General features: G+C 37.3%; 3 protein-coding genes and 1 long non-coding RNA gene across 7 annotated transcripts; 1 reads left to right on the top strand and 3 right to left on the bottom strand.

The window, feature by feature from the left end:
• Positions 1–180: 180 nt before the first annotated feature.
• Positions 181–1,794, bottom strand: LOC133732460 (uncharacterized). The gene is made up of 3 exons (XM_062160014.1): positions 1,546–1,794; positions 896–1,036; positions 181–551 (listed from the first exon to the last, which is right to left on the bottom strand). Exons 1-3 carry the CDS (start codon positions 1,729–1,731, stop codon positions 405–407), a joined length of 474 nt encoding a protein of 157 aa, XP_062015998.1. The 5' UTR covers positions 1,732–1,794; the 3' UTR covers positions 181–404.
• Positions 1,795–4,073: 2,279 nt separating this feature from the next.
• LOC133729556 (uncharacterized) lies at positions 4,074–5,766 on the bottom strand. Its single transcript, XM_062157094.1, has 3 exons — positions 5,562–5,766; positions 5,324–5,464; positions 4,074–4,220 (listed from the first exon to the last, which is right to left on the bottom strand). The coding sequence occupies exons 1-3, from the start codon at positions 5,751–5,753 to the stop codon at positions 4,074–4,076; spliced, it is 480 nt and encodes a 159-aa protein (XP_062013078.1). The 5' UTR covers positions 5,754–5,766.
• An 8,030-nt stretch (positions 5,767–13,796) lies between these two features.
• Positions 13,797–15,231, bottom strand: LOC133731996 (uncharacterized). Its single transcript, XM_062159453.1, has 3 exons — positions 14,899–15,231; positions 14,621–14,761; positions 13,797–14,318 (listed from the first exon to the last, which is right to left on the bottom strand). The coding sequence occupies exons 1-3, from the start codon at positions 15,115–15,117 to the stop codon at positions 14,172–14,174; spliced, it is 507 nt and encodes a 168-aa protein (XP_062015437.1). The 5' UTR covers positions 15,118–15,231; the 3' UTR covers positions 13,797–14,171.
• A 170-nt stretch (positions 15,232–15,401) lies between these two features.
• Positions 15,402–17,974, top strand: LOC133734700 (uncharacterized). 4 transcript variants are annotated; one of them, XR_009858526.1, is made up of 6 exons: positions 15,402–15,638; positions 15,747–15,844; positions 16,700–16,800; positions 16,906–16,987; positions 17,106–17,175; positions 17,771–17,974. It is a non-coding gene; the product is annotated as an uncharacterized LOC133734700 (long non-coding RNA). The 4 variants fall into 4 exon arrangements; XR_009858524.1 differs by having other exon boundaries at positions 16,896–16,987; XR_009858525.1 differs by having other exon boundaries at positions 16,700–16,813; positions 16,896–16,987; positions 17,782–17,974.
• Positions 17,975–21,930: the final 3,956 nt, after the last annotated feature.

The raw sequence follows: 21,930 nt of genomic DNA, 5'->3' as shown, positions 1-21,930 counted from the left end.
CTTGTTAGACTCTGACCTGTTTCATGGCTTTGATTTCTAATAATATCAAATCCTTTTCCAAAAAATAAATAAATAAATAAATAAAGCATGGTGGGTATTTGTAGGGTAGAAGGTTCCTAGTCCAAACTCAATAGCATTGCAGACTCCTTAGATAATCAATTGCCACAACAACCACAAAAAAAAAAAAAAAAAAAAGAGGCTCTTAGATGATCGAAATGATTCAGTGGGAAAGATTTAGCTCCATATTCAATTGTTCATTTGGTCAACAACATTGCCAAATGCCAAGAATCTACATATTTATACAATCCAATAATTAATTACAAGAGTCTAATCTAATCTAAATGGGGATCATTCCCCCCAGAGCTTAGAGTTCATTTATAGGTCTGTGTGGGAAAAGGAAGGACTCAGAGTTTGGGAACAAAATTTGAACGAAACAATGAATGTCGACCTTCAGCAATAATCTCCCCAGTTGCTTTGTTTTTCAGCACCACTATTGTTCCAAAATAACGTCCTCTTTGTCCTAGCCTCTTTGAGGTGATCTCTAATTCATCCTGCAATTCGACACCAAGAGATGTATCTGTTATAGGTTTCTTTGGAAAGTCCAATAACAATATAGAGATCATAAGTATCCCATATATAGCAACAAAAATCAAATCCAAATGCAGACCATATGCTAATTACCATGAACATGACAATTGAGGCAAATCCCACTACTACAAGATAATAACCAAAGTATGGAACAAAGTTCGCAGATCAAGAGATATCAGAATGCTAATTCCAAGAGAATTACTACTAATCCAGGAAAGGTTGTTATATAAGCATATACATGTATGACAATGACCAACTCAGAGGCTGCAATGGACCATATGGGGATATTAAGAGGAAAGCTGCTTACATCGATCTTTGCCTTTGACATATACGAGATGGACATGTCTATTGAAACATTCATAGGGCGACCGAGACAATAAATTGTAGAATTACCAACTACATCAACAAGGTTTGCAATTGCACCAGTGGCAAAATTTCCAGCTGTGTCCTGCAATAAACCTTATAACTTTAACTGGAGTCTTGAAGAGGTCTAATAGCACTTCAACATAGTTACATTAGTCATTTAGTTCAACCAATACGAGATGGTCCAAAGCTTAGACACACACATTATCACATAATAACATCCAAAGCTTGGCTTGTTATAATTAACGGGTGATTCCCTTTTGTACAATCATTGTTATGAATAAGAATTTTGTTTTTGTATGAAATTTAAAAAAAAAAATTCGACACACGTAAGGAAAATATAAATACGAACTAAAGTTACTAAGCAAAAGAACACTAAACTTCAAACAACGTAATCGAGTAGTGAAATGACCTCAAAGAACCTGTCTTTCCCTTCATTTTTGAGCATCTTGAGTTTTCTTTCCACCGAAATTTGGGGATGAAGTTTAAATGTTAAACAACCTCTTATTTAAGAAAACCCAGAAATATAAATTGTCCAAAAAGAAAAAGAAAAGATCCAAAGAAACTTGGGAAGCTAGTGAGTAGGAGACTCACGGTGAGGCGGGGAGGGACCTTGAAAGAACAAACGACGAGTCCGGGTTCGACTCGGTCGACTCGGATGCCTCGAAGAGCGAAGACCTCGTAGAACTCGACCCCGGCTCGTTGAGCTGCAATGTCGAGTTGCGATACGGCCTCTGAGTCGTGGTCGGTCAGATCCAGGTACTCCTTGGCCATCTGCATATTGTGGGATCCGTCCCTGATCGACTCACTCACTCTCCAAGGGCATGCTGCCTTGATTCCTTGAACTAACTCTGTACGTCAATTTAACAATTGACGGAAATGTGGGCCTGATGGGCTCCAAATGTTTCCGTCATGGGCTGCGGCCTTCGTCCTTGCTTAATTTAAGTGCAATAATGAATCTTTTAAGTGCAAAACCTCCTCTTGAAGGCTTGGTTTTGTGTTCTGCCCTTTGGGTTGTTATTCTTTGGTTTTTTTTGTAAGTTGGTTTCCGGTTTGTTTTAGGCTTGTTGTCTCTGTTTAGCTTGTTCGCCTTCTTTAGGCAGAGAATTCTTATTTTGTTCCTTATGTTCTTCTAATAATTTTGATTTTCTTAAAAAAAAAAAAAAAAACAATGCTTCCTCCTAGCTAGGGAAATGGATGATGCAGGCAATATGTGCCTCACACCAACAGTAACACTTATCTAAAGACTTTCTTAAGGCAATTGTGATATGAATTACACACAAGTTAGGCCATTAATTTGTTATACGAATTACATATAAGTTAAACGCTGTTTGGACCCAAAATGAGCATTTTGGCCTGACAATGCGTGTCTTGTAGAAATTGAGCCAAAGTCAGTGGCTCAAGCTATATATTGTCAACAAGTTCGAAATATATTATTTAGAGGCTAAATAAAGCCTACTATGGAAGATTATGCGAGCTGCAAGAAAAAGAAATAATGGAAGCATGGAAATGAAAAGTCAACTTTAGCACATTTTCCTACTTCGGCTAAGAGAAACCGAGCTAAACAAGGAAGGAGAGGGAGCAGACTAACCAAATGAAATCCAAATGAGCTAAAACTTTCCAGATTAATTCTAGACATCCCAAGGATCATTTCTTATGAAGAGTTCCAGAGCTAGTTATGAGTGGAAAGCCTTCAAACAATCAGTCCAATTTTCTGCAAAAGCAAAACTGGAAAACTAGACCTGTAAGGAGTCCAGCAGCATTTCCGGCCCAACCACATGGAAGAAAGCTCTGAAAATTTGTCACAATGATCTACACTCATTGTGGATAATTTGATATGAAGAAGTCGAAGGCCCTTTTTGAGTTCTTGGTGGAGATATAGCTGCAGAAAAATTGGAGCAGTAAGTGCTTAAACCTAACATTCCATTAGTGTTTAAGTGCTTAAACCTAATATTCCATTAGTGTTTTAAGTGCTTAAACCTAACATTCCATTAGTGTTTTAAGTGCTCAAACCTAACCCATCATGATTTGTTTAAGGCCAACCACTATGGCTTGGTAGCCTATATATAGAGGCTACAACAAGTAACAGAGAACAACACAATTCATCAAAGAATCTCTATGATCATCCAAGCCTCTCTAGAGCAACCCCTCTCTTTCTCTTACCGGTGATCACACTCCAATCCTAGTCTTCTCAAGAGCCGACTGTTAGTGCCACCAACCCTCTGTCAAAGTGCTTCGGTCCTAGTCTCCTCGGGAGCCGACTGTAGTACAGCGACCACAACGGTTACGAAACCAGCCAAGCAAGGGTAACGCCCTCGCAAACAACACAATTCAACAACAATCTCTAAGATTATCCAAGCTTCTCTAGAGCAACCCCTCTCTAAGAGCAACTCCTCTCCTTCTCTTACCGGTGATCACACTCCAGTCCTAGTCTTCTCAAGAGCCGACTGTCAGTGCCACCAAACCCTCTGTCAATGTGCTTCGGTCCTAGTCTCCTCGGGAGCCGACTGTAGTACCGCGACCACAACGGTTACGGAACCAGCTAAGCAAGGGTAACGCCCTCGCAAACCAGCCAAGCTAAAGTCACGCTTTAGCAAGTTCTCTCTACTTCCCGGTGATTTCGCTCTGCTTAACCCTCGACAAGATAAAGTCCTCGCCACGAGGCACAGAAGACCCCCACGACGAGGTTGGTGCTCTCCTCGTCTACAGTCGCTCAAAAGAAGTCAGGTCAAGGGACACCCCCAACGACCGCACCAGAACGGTGCTGGCACGCCCGCGCAGAAAAGAGACTGTTGACCAGCTGCAACAAAACTGGAGCCAAACAGGCGCCACCACTGGAAACCATGTCAAAGAAAGAAAAAGAAAAAAAATAATAGATGTCTCGATAACATCTATTCAGTGAGCGACCCGCACCGGAATATCCTCCAGCGCATAATTGGTTTACGATGATGACATACTAATTATATGAAAATAATATATTTGATTTTTTAAGAAGAAAATAATTTATTAGTTTTCAAGCATCTCAACCTACAAAAACATTACATAAGATGACACTTAAAATCATGGGATCAACCTAGTTAGGACGCCATCATTTCCATTTTGATGTAGTAAGGATTTTGGACTCATAGTTTGCCATGTGTATGAGAACGAAACAAGGAATGTCGACCCTCTGAAATAATCCTTCCGGTTACCTTGTTTCTTAGAAGAACTATTATTCCAGAGTAACCTCCTTTCTGTCCTAACAACCTTGAGGTTATCTCTAACTCATCCTGCAATTTCACAACAACAAAAATGTAACACATTAGAAATTCAAAGTCTTACAGTTCAAGTAGCATTCAATCTCTATTTATTAATGTTATGAAAGTCGCTAAGCGGTAATTGTACGGTGGGAAAGGGGCCTAGCGCCCAAAAACTTAGGTAGGCATGTAGGTTGATGTTTATTTTATTTAATTTTAGTACTTAGAGCAGCTCCAACAGCTTCTCTATAATTTATGTATAAGAGCAACTCCAACAGCTTCTCTATAATTTTTGTATTATAGGGAAGCAAAAGTCAAAGCTTTAAGCAATTTTTCTTCTTCAACTCCAACAGATTCCCTAGTTTACAGCAATCTCTAAATTCTTCCTTAAAATTTTAGAGATTGCTGTAAATTTAGGGAATTTTGTTTTCTCTCTCCTCACTTTCCCTAAAATGGAGAAAGTTATAGGGAATCTGTTGGAGCAAAAGATGCTCATTTTTCCCTAAAATAGAGAAAAACTAAAATATGGGGAAGCTGTTGGAGTTGCTCTAATAGGAAAGCAAAAGTCAAAGCTTTAACATCTTTTTATTCTCCAACTCCAACAGATTCTCTATTTTACAGCAATCTCTAAAATCTCCATATTCTTCCTTAAATTTTAGAGATTGTTGTAAATATAGGGAATTTGGTTTTCTCTTTCCTCACTTTCTCTAAAATAGGGATAATTATAGGAAATCTGTTGGAGCAAAAGAGACTTATTTTTCCCTAAAGTAGAGAAAAATCAAAATATGGGGAAGCTGTTGGAGTTGCTCTTAGAAATAAAAAGTCATAGCTTTTTAATATTAAGGAATAAATATTTTGAACATTTTTATAAAATTAATTCCTGCTTTTTAATATTAAGGAATAAATATTTTAAACATTTTTATATTTTGAATATTTTGAACATATAATGAGTACTTAGAAATAAAAAGTCAAGCCTTGATTAAAAGAATTTTTAGAACACTGCTATTCACATTGTCAATTAGTGTTGAATTTGATTTTTTTTTCTCTGACGTACGTTGCATCCAAGCAGACTAACATGTTCTCCACATTATTCAATACTTGAAATGTCGAATTTGAGTAGAAGGAAGAATGCTTACATCAAGCTTTGCCGCTGACAAATACGATATGGACATCTCCATCGTGACATTCATAGGTGCACCGGAAACATAAACCACGCAACTACCAACTACATCAACCAGGTTTGCAATTGCACCACTTGCAAAATTTCCATCTCTATCCTGCAAAAACAAACCAAAACAACACCAAAATCTCAAAAAGTTTCCCCAAAACACTAACTCCAAGTAAACTTTCAATAGATCTATGTTTCACACTTACAAGGAGCCGTAGAGGGACCTTGAAAGTACACACAACCAGCCCTGGTTCGACTCGGTCGACTCGGATGCCTCTTAGAACCAAATGATCATAGATGGTTGCCTCACCGAGCCGGAATTCTGGTAAGGCCAGTCCCGACACAGTCTCCGACTCTTGCTCGCTCAGCTCCAAAAACTTCTTTGCCTCGTTCTCCATGTTGACTTTCTCAGTTTCTCACGTTCTTCTTCTTCTTCCTTCAGATTCGTATCTATGGACAGACACTCACTCCAACGTGTTAGTAGTAAGGAAGAAATCAATGACCGTTGAATGTTACTAATATATGTAAAACCATAGTTACATGCTCACAACATATGCACAACAATCATAATAGGATTAAGGCTTACCTTCAGCAATCACTGTCATGGATTCCATCTTATGCAGCTGCTAAACACGATCACTGAATATGGTCTTCTGTTACTTACCAACTTGCTTCTCAATGGACAGAACAATATGCAATAGTCGTGGTAGTAATCAGGGACCAATTCATCTGTATATATATGAGACTTAAACCTCAAGAAGCTTCCCATTAAAGCATTCCTTGTCGGTTTAGGTTTCACTATTAGATTCCTAATGTATCACAACTTATAGCCTTTCTTGTCGACTAAGCAATGGATTACTATCCTTAATGAATTGATACACTACTTCATTAAGTCACTAGTATTGATTCACTGTTTGTATCCATGTTAAACTAGGATTGATATTAAGCTAATCATCAATTACTTTATGATGATATGTGTTATGTCCATATTTGATCTTACAATCTCCCCCTTGGACTCACACATATCATGCTCGATGATTTGCACCAGAGAACATCAAAACCTACTTAACTTACTGAAGTGCGCGCCAGATAACAAACTCAAATCGAAAATCCATTCCAACATGGTCAGATCACAGTTACTTATGTAGAGCAAGAAACAGTATACATTTTAACAAAAATGCAGAGTTTCAAAACCACTAACACAAGCTTCTGCAATCTACATATGTTCAACCAGAAGTGATACAATATATGTTAATGTGTATCAACAAGTAAACATATATTAGGTCCTACTTTATGTTTCTAAAACCAGAAACTCAAGCAAATTCACTGAACACTGATGGCTTAAAAATATTGCTTGAACCTTAACATCATGCTTCACATGATTTAAGCCATCTGATAGCAAGTATAACTTTAAACACAAAATCGATAATTTTCAGAACATTCAACAAAAACTGCAGCAATAACCAGAATCTGAAAATACCTCAAAATTTATTAATAATAAAATCTGTCATTACAAATAAGTTGTGATAAATAAAGTCAAAAGATCACAACTAAAAAATACAAGAACTCAAAAACCTTAGAAATTTAAATTGCTCCAACTGGATTAACTCTCTACTGAACCTAAGCATCTAGATTAGCTAAAACTCCAATGCTGACTGTATGTTTCTGGAATGCTGCTACTGACAAGGCCTTGGTGAAGGGGTCTGCTAGCTGCGAATTCGTGTCAATGCTCAAAACAGCTATTTTACCATGCTTTACCCTTTCTCTAACACTGTAATACTTTAGATCAATGTGTTTAGAATTATTTGATCTTTTACTGTTCTTGCTAAAGAAAACTGCTGCTTCATTATCACAATAAATCACAAGTGTGCCTGCCACAATGTGACTTAACACTTTGGTCTGCATCAAGAAATTCCTGATCCAAAGTCCTTCACACACAGTTTCATATACTGCAATAAATTCAGCTTGCATGGTGGAGGTTGAAACTAGTGTTTGCTTCATGGTTTTCCAAGCAACTGCACCTCCTGCTAGCATGTACACATATCCACAAGTTGACTTCTTGGAGTCTGGATAGTTCCCTGCGAAATCAGAATCTGAAAATCCAACGAGTTTCAAATCCTCCACTTGCCTATAAACTAGCATGTGACTTTTAGTTTTCTGCAGGTACCTCAACACTTTCTTCCCAGCTACCCAATGTTCATGGCCTGGATTAGATTGAAATCTCGATAAAATCCCTACTGCAAAAGACAAGTCTGGCCTAGTGCAGACTTGTGCATACATGAGACTTCCTACAAGTCTAGCATAAGGCTTTGACTCCATAATTTCTTTCTCAACATCACTATTAGGACTCTGCTTCTTGGTTAACTTATCACCTTTGGACATGGGAACTTCTCCAGCTGCACACTTTTCCATACCAAATCTCTTCAAAACTTTGGTAATATAATTCTGTTGAGACAAACCAAGTAGTCTATGTGCTCTATCTCTTTTAATCTCAATGCCTAGTACATAGGATGCTTCTCCTAAGTCTTTCATGTCAAAATTATTTGACAGAAAACTCTTGGTGTCTTTAAGCAGTTTAAAATTACTGCTAGCCAAAAGTATATCATCGACATAGAGTACTAGGAAAATAAAATTGTTCCCAATTGTCTTCAAGTAAACACACTCATCAACAAGATTCTCTGTAAATCCAAAAGTAGAAATCACAGAATCAAATTTCTTGTACCACTGTCTAGAAGCTTGTTTAAGGCCATAAATTGATTTTCTTAACCTGCATACTAAGTTTTCACTTCCAGCTTGCACAAAACCTTCTGGCTGCTTCATATAAATCACTTCATCTAGTTCACCATTCAAAAAGGCTGTCTTAACATCCATTTGGTGTAGCTCCATATCAAAGTGAGCAACTAAAGCCATGATTATTCTAAATGAGTCTTTTGTAGAAACTGGAGAAAAAGTCTCAGTAAAGTCAATGCCCTCCTTCTGTGTAAAACCCTTGGCAACTAATCTTGCTTTATGTCTCTCTATATTGCCATTTGCATCTCTTTTGGTTTTGAAAACCCATTTACAACCTATAGGTTTCTGATTTGGGTCAGGTTCAACTAATTCCCAAACTGCATTTTGACTCATGGAATTAATTTCTGCTTCCATTGCTAGCTGCCATTGATGAGATTCACTACTTTCAATGGCCTGGTTAAATGTAGTTGGATCATTGTCCTCTGCACAATCTATTTCAATTTCTGCTTCTTGCAGATAAACAATGTAGTCACTATCTTCCCCCCCATAAGTTGGTTTTCTTGCTCGCTGTGATCTTCTAGGCTGAGGGTTGTCAGTTACGTGGTCAGTTACCTGACCAGTGACAGTTACTTGGTCAGTTACGTGGTCAGTGACATGACCAGTGACAGGTACTTGACCAGTTACTTGGTCAGTGACATGATTAGTTACAGGTACTCGACCAGTGACTTGGTCAGATACTTGACCAGTTACATGGTCAGTGACTTGTCCAGTGACAGTTACTCGGTCAGTGACATGGTCAGTTGCTTGACTAGTTATAGGTACGTGATCAGTTACTTGGTCAGTTACTCGACCAGTGACTTGATCAGTTACTTCTTGTTCTAAAGGCAATGCTACGCTTATATTCTCATCCGACACAATTTCCTCAAAATCTGAGGATAAATCCTCAAGGTTTGTATTGTGAACTTTTTCACTTAGAAACTTTACTTGATGTGTTTCAAAAATTCTAGGTGAATGATAAGCAGAATATAATTTATAGCCTTTAGATTTATCTGGATAACCTATAAAATAGCAACTAACTGTCTTAGGATCAAGTTTATTCAAGCTTGGATTATAAATCCTAGCTTCTGCATGGCATCCCCAAACATGGCAGTGATGAAGACTAGGTTTCCTGCCACACCAAAGCTCAAAAGCAGTATTTTCTATGGCTTTGCTAGGTGTTCTGTTGCAAATATAATTTGCAGTTTTTAAAGCCTCACCCCACAGAAATTTAGGCAAACCTGTTGTACACATCATGCATCTAACCATGTTCAAAAGAGTCCTATTCTTTCTCTCTGCAACACCATTCTGTTGTGGGTTATAGGGTGTTGTATATTGAGCTTTAATTCCATTGTCTTGTAAAAACAAGGCAAATGGACCCTTTTGTTGGCCGGATTCAGTGTACTTGCCATAGAACTCACCCCCTCTATCTGATCTTACTGTTTTGATTTTCTTTTCTAGTTGATTTTCTACCTCAGACTTAAAGATTTGAAAAGCTTTCAATGCTTGTGTCTTTTCTGAAAGTAGATAAACATAACTGTATCTAGAAAAATCATCAATGAATGTGATAAAATACACATTCCCACAGATAGTTTGATGCCTAAATGGTCCACATATATCAGTGTGTATGAGTTCTAATAAATTTTGGCTTCTATATGCAGTCTTCTTTCTAGTATTAGTTATTTTTCCCTTAAAGCATTCAACACAATCTGTTAGATCAGAAAAATCAAGTTCATTTAGGATGTTGTTTTTCACCAAAATTTTCAGTCTCTCTTTTGAAACATGGCCGAGTCTTCTATGCCATAAAAATGCAGACTTTTCATTTAGTTTGGTTCTTTTAACACCTGTTAAAGTGCTAGTACTGTTGGTGTTATTTTCAACAAGTAAAATTTCTTGTTGAGCCATTGAACAATTTAACTGTAAATAATCATTCATAATAACACCAGAACCAATTTGAACAGAATTTTTAGAAATAAGAATTCCATTACTATCCATAACAAGTCTACAACCAGATTTTACTAAAAGAGAAACTGAAACCAAATTCCTTCTCATGGAAGGTACATAAAAAACATTGTCCAGAACTAATAATTTTCCTAATCCTAAATCGAGCTTTAAGGTTCCAATAGCCTTGATTGCCACTCTCATGCCGTTGCCTACACACAGGTTCACTTCATCACTTTTTGGGATTCTCCTCCTTATGAATCCCTGCAAAGAATTAGTAATATGAATAGGTGAGCCTGAATCTATCCACCAAGACTGTGGTTCAACATTTATAAGATTAATTTCTAAGGAAAAAACTGTATTAGAAAAAATCTTACCCTTTTTGACTAACCAATTCTTATAGCCAGTGCAGTCCTTTTTCATGTGTCCTACTCTTTTGCAAAAGTAGCACTTGAACCTGAATGGCCTGTTTTCCTTGGCCACTGCAGCTGTTGAACTCTTAGTTATGGCTTTGGTAGGCTTGAGCTTGTTCTGGGGCTTTTTCCTTTTAGGCTTCTCAATGAGGTTAATGGTTGTAGCAGGTTCCTTTTCTTCCTTGATCCTAGATTCCTCATCCACACAGATGGATATAAGTTCATCTAGAGTCCAGTTTCCCTTTTGAGAGTTGTAACTGGTCCTAAGATGACTAAAACTGTTAGGCAAGGAATGTAGTGCATAATGCACTACTTGCTCATCCCTAACCCCCATTAAGAGTTCCCTGAGTCTGCCATTTATATTGATCATCTTCATAATATGCTCTCTAACTCCCCCTGAACCCATGTACTTCAAATCATGAAACTCCTTAGTCAGCCTAGCTGCTTCTGCTTTTTCACTTTCTTTAAACTTAGCACCTATGAGTTCCAGAAAATCTGATGCTAGCTCAGGCTCTTCTATACTTCCCCTGACAGTCTTAGACATAGATGTTCTGATGAGGTTCTTAGCCATTCTATTGGATCTATGCCACTTCTTGTAAAGGTCAGTATCTTTCTTGGTGCTCTTTTCATTTAACTCTTCAGGCTTATTCTCAGTAAAGCAGTAGTCTATGTTCTCATGCATTCCCATATAATTTTCCACAGAGTCTAGCCAAGCTCTATAGTTGGTTCCAGTTAACATCAAGACACTTTTCAAGTTCATGTAAGAGTTACCTAAGGAGCAAAACAAAAATTCGAGTGAGTTCTCAGTTTGTAAAGAAAATATGTTTAAGTTTTCTGTGTTTTATTTAGCTTTAAGTAACCAAAACAAGAACATACAGAAAACCTAAACAACCATACTTGCATTCATGTCAGTCCATAACAAAAACAATATTAAGCATCACTTTTGAGCAGAAACTTAATATCCTGGAGTTCTTTATCAATATGCCATGTTCAATGAAAACAAGTTATCCAAAAAAATTTATCCACATCTTTAGACAGAAGAAAAATTTCTAAGTATCCGTATTTATTTCATCAAGCATGCATACTGCTGTTTTGTATTCTAAAACCATACTTAACCACTTCTTTGGAAGATAAAACTGAAGCATAGTTTTAAAACACAAAACACAATTTCAGTTTTGTTACTCGATCAGGTACAGTTACTTGGTCAGTTGCTTGGTCAGTTACTTGACCAGTTACACGTACCTGATCAATGTTTTCTGCCAACATCAATGAAGGATGCTTTGTGCATCATAATCACTTATGCCAACAGAAAACCACAAAACATATGAGCTCTTTTACTTTACATTCTAACCAGATTCATCCTTGTAAGAAAATTAAGCTCTTGTATCTGTCAACTTTAACGTGTAAACAAAATCTGGGAGATTTCTGTTCTTCATACAATTTTACACAATCACAGATACAATACCATATCATCAATCAATTCAACATGCATATTCAAGCATAACCAAAATTGATTCGATTCCAAGAAACCACAGAACAATCAAGAAATTGTAAATTTCATCCGGTCACCATCTACTCTAGCCTAACGCACGCCGGGAATGCAACTAGGGTTCTTGGGCACAATCAAAACTTAATTATCATGCTATGAATCGAAAACAATTTTCACAGAAAAACCTGTTTTTGCTTTTTCCCCAATTTGCTGCTAAAAAATCATAGCGGAAGCGTGAATTTTATAATTAACCAGATGCAGCAGTCGACTTAAGTAACTTACCTTGATCAGGTACCTGACCAGTTACTTGGTCAGTTACCTGGTCAGTTACTTACTTGGTCAGGTACCTGACCAGTTACATGACCAGTGACTTGGTCAGTAACCTGATCAATTACTTGACCCGTAAAGCAAAAAACCCTTAAAAAAAAAAAAATTTATGTTTGTTTTGCAAAACCCTAAAACGATTTTTCATATTTGTGAGCCTATGCTCTGATACCAATTGTAAAACCATAGTTACATGCTCACAACATATGCACAACAATCATAATAGGATTAAGGCTTACCTTCAGCAATCACTGTCATGGATTCCATCTTATGCAGCTGCTAAACACGATCACTGAATATGGTCTTCTGTTACTTACCAACTTGCTTCTCAATGGACAGAACAATATGCAATAGTCGTGGTAGTAATCAGGGACCAATTCATCTGTATATATATGAGACTTAAACCTCAAGAAGCTTCCCATTAAAGCATTCCTTGTCGGTTTAGGTTTCACTATTAGATTCCTAATGTATCACAACTTATAGCCTTTCTTGTCGACTAAGCAATGGATTACTATCCTTAATGAATTGATACACTACTTCATTAAGTCACTAGTATTGATTCACTGTTTGTATCCATGTTAAACTAGGATTGATATTAAGCTAATCATCAATTACTTTATGATGATATGTGTTATGTCCATATTTGATCTTACAATATATAGTAGCAGTACGGAGAATGCAGGCCCTGCTTTGTTAATAGTCTTTCTCAAAAATCATCTCACAAATTGAAATATAATTAAATAAATATCATAGATCAAGTGAATTGCCAGTGCATAACGTACAACGTGGTACCCTTTATGATTTTAAATGAGATTATGAGGTGAGCATGGATGATGATTGGCTGTTGTACTTTGAAATCAGATTAAACTAAATTGGATCGTGACCCAAAAATGTGGATGAAATTATCTCCTCACTGCTTAAGTATTTATTAAGCACTTGTGTGCGCCTTGATTGTCTTTCATTTGAAACCATAACCATAAAAATGTGTGTAAAATTGGAAAATTATAATAGAACTGATCTGTTAAATAAAAATCCGGAATTGGCATGAAGCCTTTGAAAATAGTACTGAATTTTCCGGTTTCTTGTGCTCAAGTCAAATTTCAATTCATAACAATTGAAGATCAGCTTTTGATAGTTCCATATTGCATTAAACAATATAACCATTATCCCAATCCCGCTTGTAATACAGATGGTGATCAAAGTGCGTGTGATAATCTCATGTATAAGAGGTGTTTTTAATCGGCTAGCCAACACTTCAGCAGGAATTAATTTTGTAACATTATGATATGGGGTAATTGTAATTTCAGCATTTCTTCGTGAGGATCCAAAATAACCTCTGCTACTACATACCTAGTTCTGAATCCAACCACTCAAGATTAGTAAAAACATCATAGTACGTAACCAGAGATGTTAAAGAGGTTAAAGAGAGGTCTGTATCTACAAGATGTAGCGAACCAGCAGTTGCAAGGAGCTGTATCAACTGATCATACTCCCAATTATACAGGCTATATTAAAAGAGTAGAGACATTTTTTATCTCCTCAATAATTCATTTTGGTCCATGACAATCCAAATCAAAATTAACATCAAATCTAATCCATCACAGAAACGTTGATACCACAAAGGGCCAACTACAGTCTGCAGACAACAAACTCTCTCAGCATTACGTTGAAGCCGAAAGCAACATTGTCTTTGCTCTTTTTGTGGAATATAAGCAGTCCTTGCTACTTAATGACACATCAAGGTCAGATGCTTGATCCTCATCATGTAACAGGCAGATGATAATTAATTACACACGTCTAACCTAATGGGATCCAACCCCAAGAGCCTCCATCATATAGAGTTCGTTTATACAACCGTCTGTCTGTGGAAAGGACTAGGAGACTCAGAGTTTGGGAACAACTTTCGAAAGAAACATTGAATGCCGACCTTCAGCAATGATCTCCCCAGTCACTTTGTTTCTCAGGCACACAAGTATTCCAGTATAACGTCCTCTTTGTCCTAACCTCTTTGAGGTGATCTCTAACTCATCCTGAAATTTAACATTAACAGAAATTAGCTGTCATATGCTTCTTTGGAAATCTGTTAGCACCGGAACTATTGGGAGATCATATGCATGTCAGCATGCCATAGCCGGAACTATCAAATCCAAATGCAGACCATATACCAATAACCATCAAACACCAAACGACAAGTACAGAAAAAAATTTCTGAAACCAGATGTGAAGTCACTTTCAGTTACATATTAACGAAACGAGGTAATATACAGATATGACAACGACAGATTCAAAGGAGGAATACATAATACTTGAGACGAAAGCTTCGGTTGCTTACATGGACCTTTGCAGTTGACAAATACGAGATGGAAATGTCTACTGAAACATTAGCAGGTTGACCCACAACATAAATTGGAGAGTGAGCTACTATATCAACAAGGTTTGCAATTGCACCATTGGCAAAATTTCCAGCTCTGTCCTGCAATCAACTTTCCCAAATCAAACTAGTCTCTTCTCTGCCGAAAATGAAATAAAAAGCTAAACCCTTCCATCAGAACAATAAAAAAATCCAACTCAAAAGCTAAATATTTAGAAGAGTGAGAGACTAGTACTCACGGTGAGGCGGGGAGGGACCTTGAAAGAAGAGACGACGAGTCCGGGTTCGACTCGATCCACTCGGATTCCCGTAGCAGCGAAATAATCGTAGAGGCTTGACTCGTCTGCGAGTCGCTGAGCTTCAATGTCGAGTCGCGACACTGCCTCCGTCGACCCTTGTTGGGTCGTCGGCAGCTGCTGCAGAGACTCGTTGACCCGCGTCTCCATATTCGGATCCATTTCTCCTCGTCAAGACTTTTACTGCAACTAGTCAACTAGTAAAGCAGGACGGAGACTCCATGGCCAGTGGCGAGCCAGAACTTTAAGATCAGTGGGCACTCTAAAGTTAAAACAAACAAATTTAAAATAAGGGAAATGATGGAAAATGTCACATTAAAGTGTGAAATGATAAAAATGTCACCTAGTTTTCCACTTGATAAAAATGTCCATTATGAATTGTTAATAATATTAATTTAGTCCTTATTAGTAATGAATTAATGTTATAAAAGGTCGGTTTTAAATTTTTCTGATTCCCATTATGCCCTTAGAGTAAAAAAAATCCTAGAGCTCAAATCTTCTCTCTCTTGTTCTTGGCTATTTCGGAGAGAGACCAAGGGAAGGAGCAAAAAATTTCCAATTCCCGTTGGATTCCGGAATCGGAGGGCGGCGGCGGCTCGATTCCAGTGAATGTGCTTTGTTGCAACCGTGATAGTCGGCGCATGTGCTTCTGATTCGTCGCCGATTGCTGATCCCGACTTGTGGTATTGGACTTTGAATTTTCTGCTTTTGGATTTTCGATCTGTTTTTGTAGATTGTATCGACTCTTGCGTGAAATCTTCATAGTTTTTTTTGTTATTTTGTTGGAGTAGGAGTGAATTGTAAGGTTATCTCAATGTCTAAGATCTCACACCAATCAGTGGCTACGCCTACTAGCTTGGCCTCGGTGTCCACTATTCCGGCTTGCAAGGTAATTCGTCTATTTTCTTTCACTATTTCGAGTTTAGATCTGCTGGCATACATCAAATGAAAATCTGGCTTACAAATTATGTTGTTTATGTTCTGCACAAGAAACACTTGTAATTTGGATCTAAATGAATAGTCGAAATCTCGGTCCAGGTTAATTAGTTTTCACCATCAGAGAGATTCTAAGGAGTACAATCAAATTTTGCGTTGCACAGCCACCAATTTGGTTGAGTTAATGAATTGAATTCCTTTCTTTGTTTGGTTTATTAACGTGAAAACCTGTTCAACTAAAGAGAAAAAAGTTTGAAAACATGGAACACGGAGTGAACTCAGTTGTAAATTAGAGTGATAAATTCATGTTTGCTGGTTAAGAAGTGATCTTTATTAAAATTCATGTTCTTGGAGGGGAAATAGATTTGTGTAATGAAGTACTAGACTTGGTTATCTATTTCCTCACTCTCACGTGTATCTGGTTTCTGTGTTTTTAGTTATTTGGTAAGGTAGTGACATTGCAATAATTTGGTAAGGTAGTGATTGCATGTATGTTCTTGGATGAGAAAATTGACTATGTGAGATATAGTGATTGCAATAATTTGGTAAGGTAGTGTCTCGTTCTTTGCTTTTTCTAATGAGTCATCTTAAGTTATGTTTTGTTGTAGTTCTGAAATTTTACTTTGATAATTTCTCTGTGTTTTTGAAAGAAACATATGCGCCTCTTAATGCCAGAATTTCAAGTGTGCTGTGTAATTAAGTGATGAAAACCGATGAATTAAGTAGATAGAGCTGTGACGTAAGAAACAAGTAGATAAGGTTAAGTATAGACTCATGTGGTGAACTTACAAGGCATGATATTTTCCAGGTCAATCAGTTGGTTCAGGTTGCACAGAAGTGCCAGAGTACGATTGTTGAAAGTGGATCTGATGGGGTTTCTCAGCAGGATCTACAAGCAAATAGTAATTTGTGAGTTTTTGAGGTGATCAACCAGTTTGGTATTCAATTTTAATGTCTCCTCATAAAGAAGTAGGGCTTCACTGATGTTGTTTGTTTCCTTCAAGGTTCTGCCAGCTGGGCGGTAGCTCGCAAAGAGTTTGGAGTTGCAGTCACTGAATGACTTGGCTTTTCTAAAAGATATGTGAGGTGTTTGCAGGTATATTTTATTGCATTCATGGACGTGATCGTTGAGTTAGATAATGTTCAGTTTTTATGTCATGTATATCTTTATACTTGAATTTTATTTAAGTTGCTAACTTTCTAACTTTTAACAGATATAAGAGGTTGTGAACAACATGAAAGATTTGATCGAATTCTGCCAGGAAAACAAAGTTGGCCCAATTGGTATTTTCCTGTTTTTCATTCCTCTTTCCATTTTGTAGTTCTCTGCTGCTGCTTTGCATGGAGTTGAGCATATTTTTAGTAATTTCTTGTTCAATTAGTTGTATATTTGTATTCCGGCACCATCTTAGACAGATTCTTGAACAAACCATTATATGGTTTTTCCCCTGATATCCGCTTGGTATTGCTTGTAGCTTTAATTTACTCATTCTATGAGTTAACTATCTTCTGGTGAAGTAGTTGTAGTGTTCAATTTGGAGCTAATAGGCATGCTTCTTGAGTATTAAGTTTAATTAAGTTAATGGAGGTTTTGGACATGGTGGATCTAGACTTGATTGGAATTAGCTTGTTGTCGTCTTCACATCTTTCTTGTAGGAAGTAATGTTGCTCTTGTTTCTTGTATTTGATATATAATGCGGTGAAGTTGGTATTTGGCTACTTATTTCTTGCTCTTATTGATTCTTTCTCACTTCCTTCCTCCCTCTTTGTTGTGCCAAACTTTTTGTGAGCTCCTGTGTTTTGCTTGTTGCTTGTTTCAGTTGTTGATTCTATTTCTTTATATTGATTTCTTTGATTGACCTTCTGCTGAAAATTGCAGAGGGCTTGCAGGTTCATCCTCGACATGCGAATGCAACCAAGCTTCAGATGCAAAGGATGCACGAAATGGAGCAGTTAGCAAGTGTTCAGGGCATGCCAACTGATAGGAACACATTGAATAAGCTAATGGTAATAACAACCATCACATGGCCAGGGGAGGAGGTTTGAGTGGCTCTGCACAAGCAGCTTTAGCGCTGACCAATTACCAAAATCTGCTGGTGAAGCAGAACTCGATGAATTGAAATGCAAATTCTTGTTTTTTATTCTTAAATGAGGAGCGATTCTTAAACGAGCTCTCATCTCAAGATTATATGAGAATTTCACTTGTTTTTTTTTTTTTTTTTTTTATTCTTCTAGCTTCTTCGAGTTGCTTCGTAACTAGAGACTTGGTCACGCTAATGACTTCACTGGCCAGTGACTTGATCAGTGACCTGTGTATAATAATGACATGGTCAGTGACATGCAATGTGATTTGGCCAGTAACTTGGTCAGTGACGTGTGTATAACAGTGACATGCAATATGACCTGGCCAGTGACTTGGCAAATAACATGTGACTTTAACAGTTACGTGATCAGTGACATGGTCATGACTGTGACATGTAACTGACCAAGTAACTGATCATGTAACTGACCAAGTAACTGATCATGTAACTGACCATGTCACTTACAATGTATGTAACTGACCAAGTAATTGAACATGTAACTGATCGTTGTCATTGACATGGGCAGTGACTTTGCTAGTGACTTGAGGTTAACAGTGACTTGGACAACGATTGACAGTGACATGTTTATGACTGTGACTTGGCCAATGACTTGAGGTTAACAATAATTTGGGTAGTGACCTCACTAACTAGGGACTTGGTTTGGCTTGGCTAGAGATTGACAGTGACTTAGCCACTGACTTGGCCAGAAATTGATACAGACACATGGACAGTAACATAGACATTTATGTGGAGATAATGAATGTGTGTAATGCTGTTTAGGTTGTATGCTTTACTAAAATGGAAGTGTTGCTAGTTCAAATACATACTTTATAGGATCATATAATGAAACTGGTCAGTGTGGTCACTGGCCATGTCGCTATACAAGTCATTGGCCAGAGAAGTCACTGGAAAAGGCTAACTCCTTGGCAACGTGTGTTAACCTCATGTCACAGATTATGTAACTGATCATGTAACTGACCATGTAACTTACAATGTATGTAACTGAACATGTAACTGACCATGTAACTTACAATGTATGTAACTGAACATGTAACTGATCATGTAACTAACCATGATCAAAATTACTTTCACAGGTAAATTGGTTCAATTCTTGCTCCTCACCCAGATTCCTCTCGAGGAGATTTCTACTCACCTAGATTTACCTCGAGAGGATTATTCCTCACCCATATTGGTTTTGAGGTGATTTCTCCACACACCCATATTAGCCTTGAGAGGATTTCTTCTTACACATATTCGTCTTTAGGGAATTACTTTACTCCTCACCCAAATTTTCTTTAAGAGGATATCTCCTCACCTAGATATCTCCTCAATACTCCTCACCTATATTAGCTTTGAGAGGATTTATTCTCACACAAATTAGCCTTTAGGGAATTACTTTACTCTTCACCCAAATTTTCTTTAAGGGGATATCTCCTCACCCAGATTTCCCTTGAGGAGATTACTCCTCACCCATATTAGCCTTAAGAGGATTTCTTCTCACAGAGATTAGCCTTTAGGGAATTATTTAACTCCTCACTCAAATTTTCCTTGAGGCCGGGGATATCTCATCATCCATATTTTCTTAAGGAGATTACTCCTCACTCATATTGGTCTTGAGGGGATATCTCCTCATCCAGATTTCCCTTGAGGAGATTACTATGAATATATGCAATATGACTTGGCCAGTAACTTGATCAGTGACAAGTGTATAACAGTGACATGGTCAATGATGCAATGTGACTTGGCCAGTGACTTGTATTACAGTGAAATGCAATGTGACCTAACCAGTGACATGAATATAACAGTAACTTGACAAGTGATATGCAATTGCCAGTGACATGTTCAGTGACTTGTCTACTGACTTGTGATCAACCTTGGACATGGTCAGTGACATTGACTTGTTGAATTTAAAAGATGCCAAAAATTAGAATGTGCTGTAAAAATCTATAAAAGTAATGTTTTATTAAGGAAAACTAAACATAACAGTGACATCATAAAAATATACAAAAAGCTAATTTATTTAATAAACTGGAGTTTACAATTCACCAGTGACTTGCATCCTAATTAAGCCCTAGGCAAATTTCTAAAACTCTAAATTTGCAGAGATCCAATTGTACCTATGTTCCGCAAATATCTTGATTATATGAGCTTTATATTGCAAAATATCCTTGCTGAGTTTCTTCTGAATCCCCTCCTCTTTTGAAAGTTTCTCCATGTAGTTCACCTCTGTCTTGGAAAAAATCAAGTGCCGGTTGTGATATTTCAAGCCCTTCCTTTCGAACAATGGACACATACCTAGAAGTGTTGTAGAAGAAGAAGAATATAGAGTTTGAGCAACAGAGTTTTACAGTAGTTCAAATGCAAGCAAGCATCCTAAATTTGCTAAAAGGAAATGCAGCTACAGTACCGTTGAGGATTGAAATTGTCAACTCCAAGGTCCTCATCCTGTAGAAGAATGCGACTATATTGATCAACTATATCAGGATGTAAGAAACGCTTTGCGAACCACCTAGGCATCAAGAAAGCTATCACTCAGAAACGCATCTAAAATAAGCCAACTTCTAATACAAATGAAATGATTGAAGGCATGAAGATAAGTCCTGTGTACCATTTTGTTTGATTGACTGCAGACACATAAATGACAAGATCATTCCATTAAAATTGCTTCCACTCATCAACGTTACCATCATAATGAAAAAGCATCACAACAAAACCACTTGACAAAAACTGCATTATGGTGTATAAGATCAAACACAAAGCCAATTCAATAGAATGTCAATGCAATATAATCTATTAAATATCACATTCCAACTTTGAAAAAGGCATGAAACATCAAATAACATAATTATAAAAATTTCAAATCAGCAACAGTAGTTCATTAGTTCAAGAACTTGGAAACTTTGAAACGTTCTTTATGAGTTTTCATGCCAAATCCAATGAGTCTAGAAGAAAAACGTACAAACACCTCATAAACACAAACCATATGATCCTCTGCGCAAATGACACCTCATTTACGACTAGATTTCTGAAAGAACTACTCAAATCAATACAGGACCTAGTATACCATTCAATTACAAACTTAAAATAAGTGCAAGCAAAAGAAATTCAAATTAACATTTAGATCACATTAAAGGAGTCTTCACCTCATTAATTAAGAATCTACTCTCTAAGCATGCTGCGCTTCACCCCAGTAAAGTTCCTTCAATTCCTTTTTAGCGCACCGTGCCTCATGTCTTTCCTCCTTGATAGCCGCCTCACTCAGATATATATTCAAGTTATCATCAAAGAACCAATAGAAATTTACCAACACAACTACAAAACAGAAATTACAATTCCTGGAATTATCAAATGCCAAAATCAGTAGCTATGAGATATTTGAATACAAGTTATATGCTCCCAGTTTGAATAATTACTTCATTTCTACAACTTCATCGAGTGCTAGCAGCTATAGATAGTACCTACTAAAAGCATTTGGGAAAAATAGACCAAATCTAAAAGCACTAAACTAATATCATTATGCAATGTAAGAAATCCATGCTGTCGTTGCCATATAAAGCAAGGCCTATTTTGGGTCACAAGCTTCACCAAAAATAGAAAGCCAGAAAGCCTAGCCTCGATCTTCTATACAAAGCATAGGGTATAGCTTCATAAGCTTTAGATGATAAAGTCATGAAGTGCCTCATAATTAAAGCTGGGCAGTAATTTATGATTATCTCTATAGAAAAAGCCAAACTTTACAGAGAGACATAATAATCAAATAAACAACATGCATGTTCAGAATGCAGCCAAGAAGTGAAAAAGAAGGGCTAGTATTCAGAATTAGAAGCAAACTGAATTGGATAGATTGATTGATTGGTGATGAAGGAGAGTAGTGACCTGGCGGGATTTTGCAGTAATCGAAGTCGGTCCACGACGTCTTGTTGAAGACCTTGTGGGACGGCCAACCGGGGTTGGGGAA

Source organism: Rosa rugosa, chromosome 2, assembly GCF_958449725.1.
Source record: "Rosa rugosa chromosome 2, drRosRugo1.1, whole genome shotgun sequence".
Classification (NCBI taxonomy): Eukaryota; Viridiplantae; Streptophyta; class Magnoliopsida; order Rosales; family Rosaceae; genus Rosa; species Rosa rugosa.
Note: the sequence above shows the minus strand (reverse complement) of the source record. Positions and strands in the feature narration are given on the sequence as shown.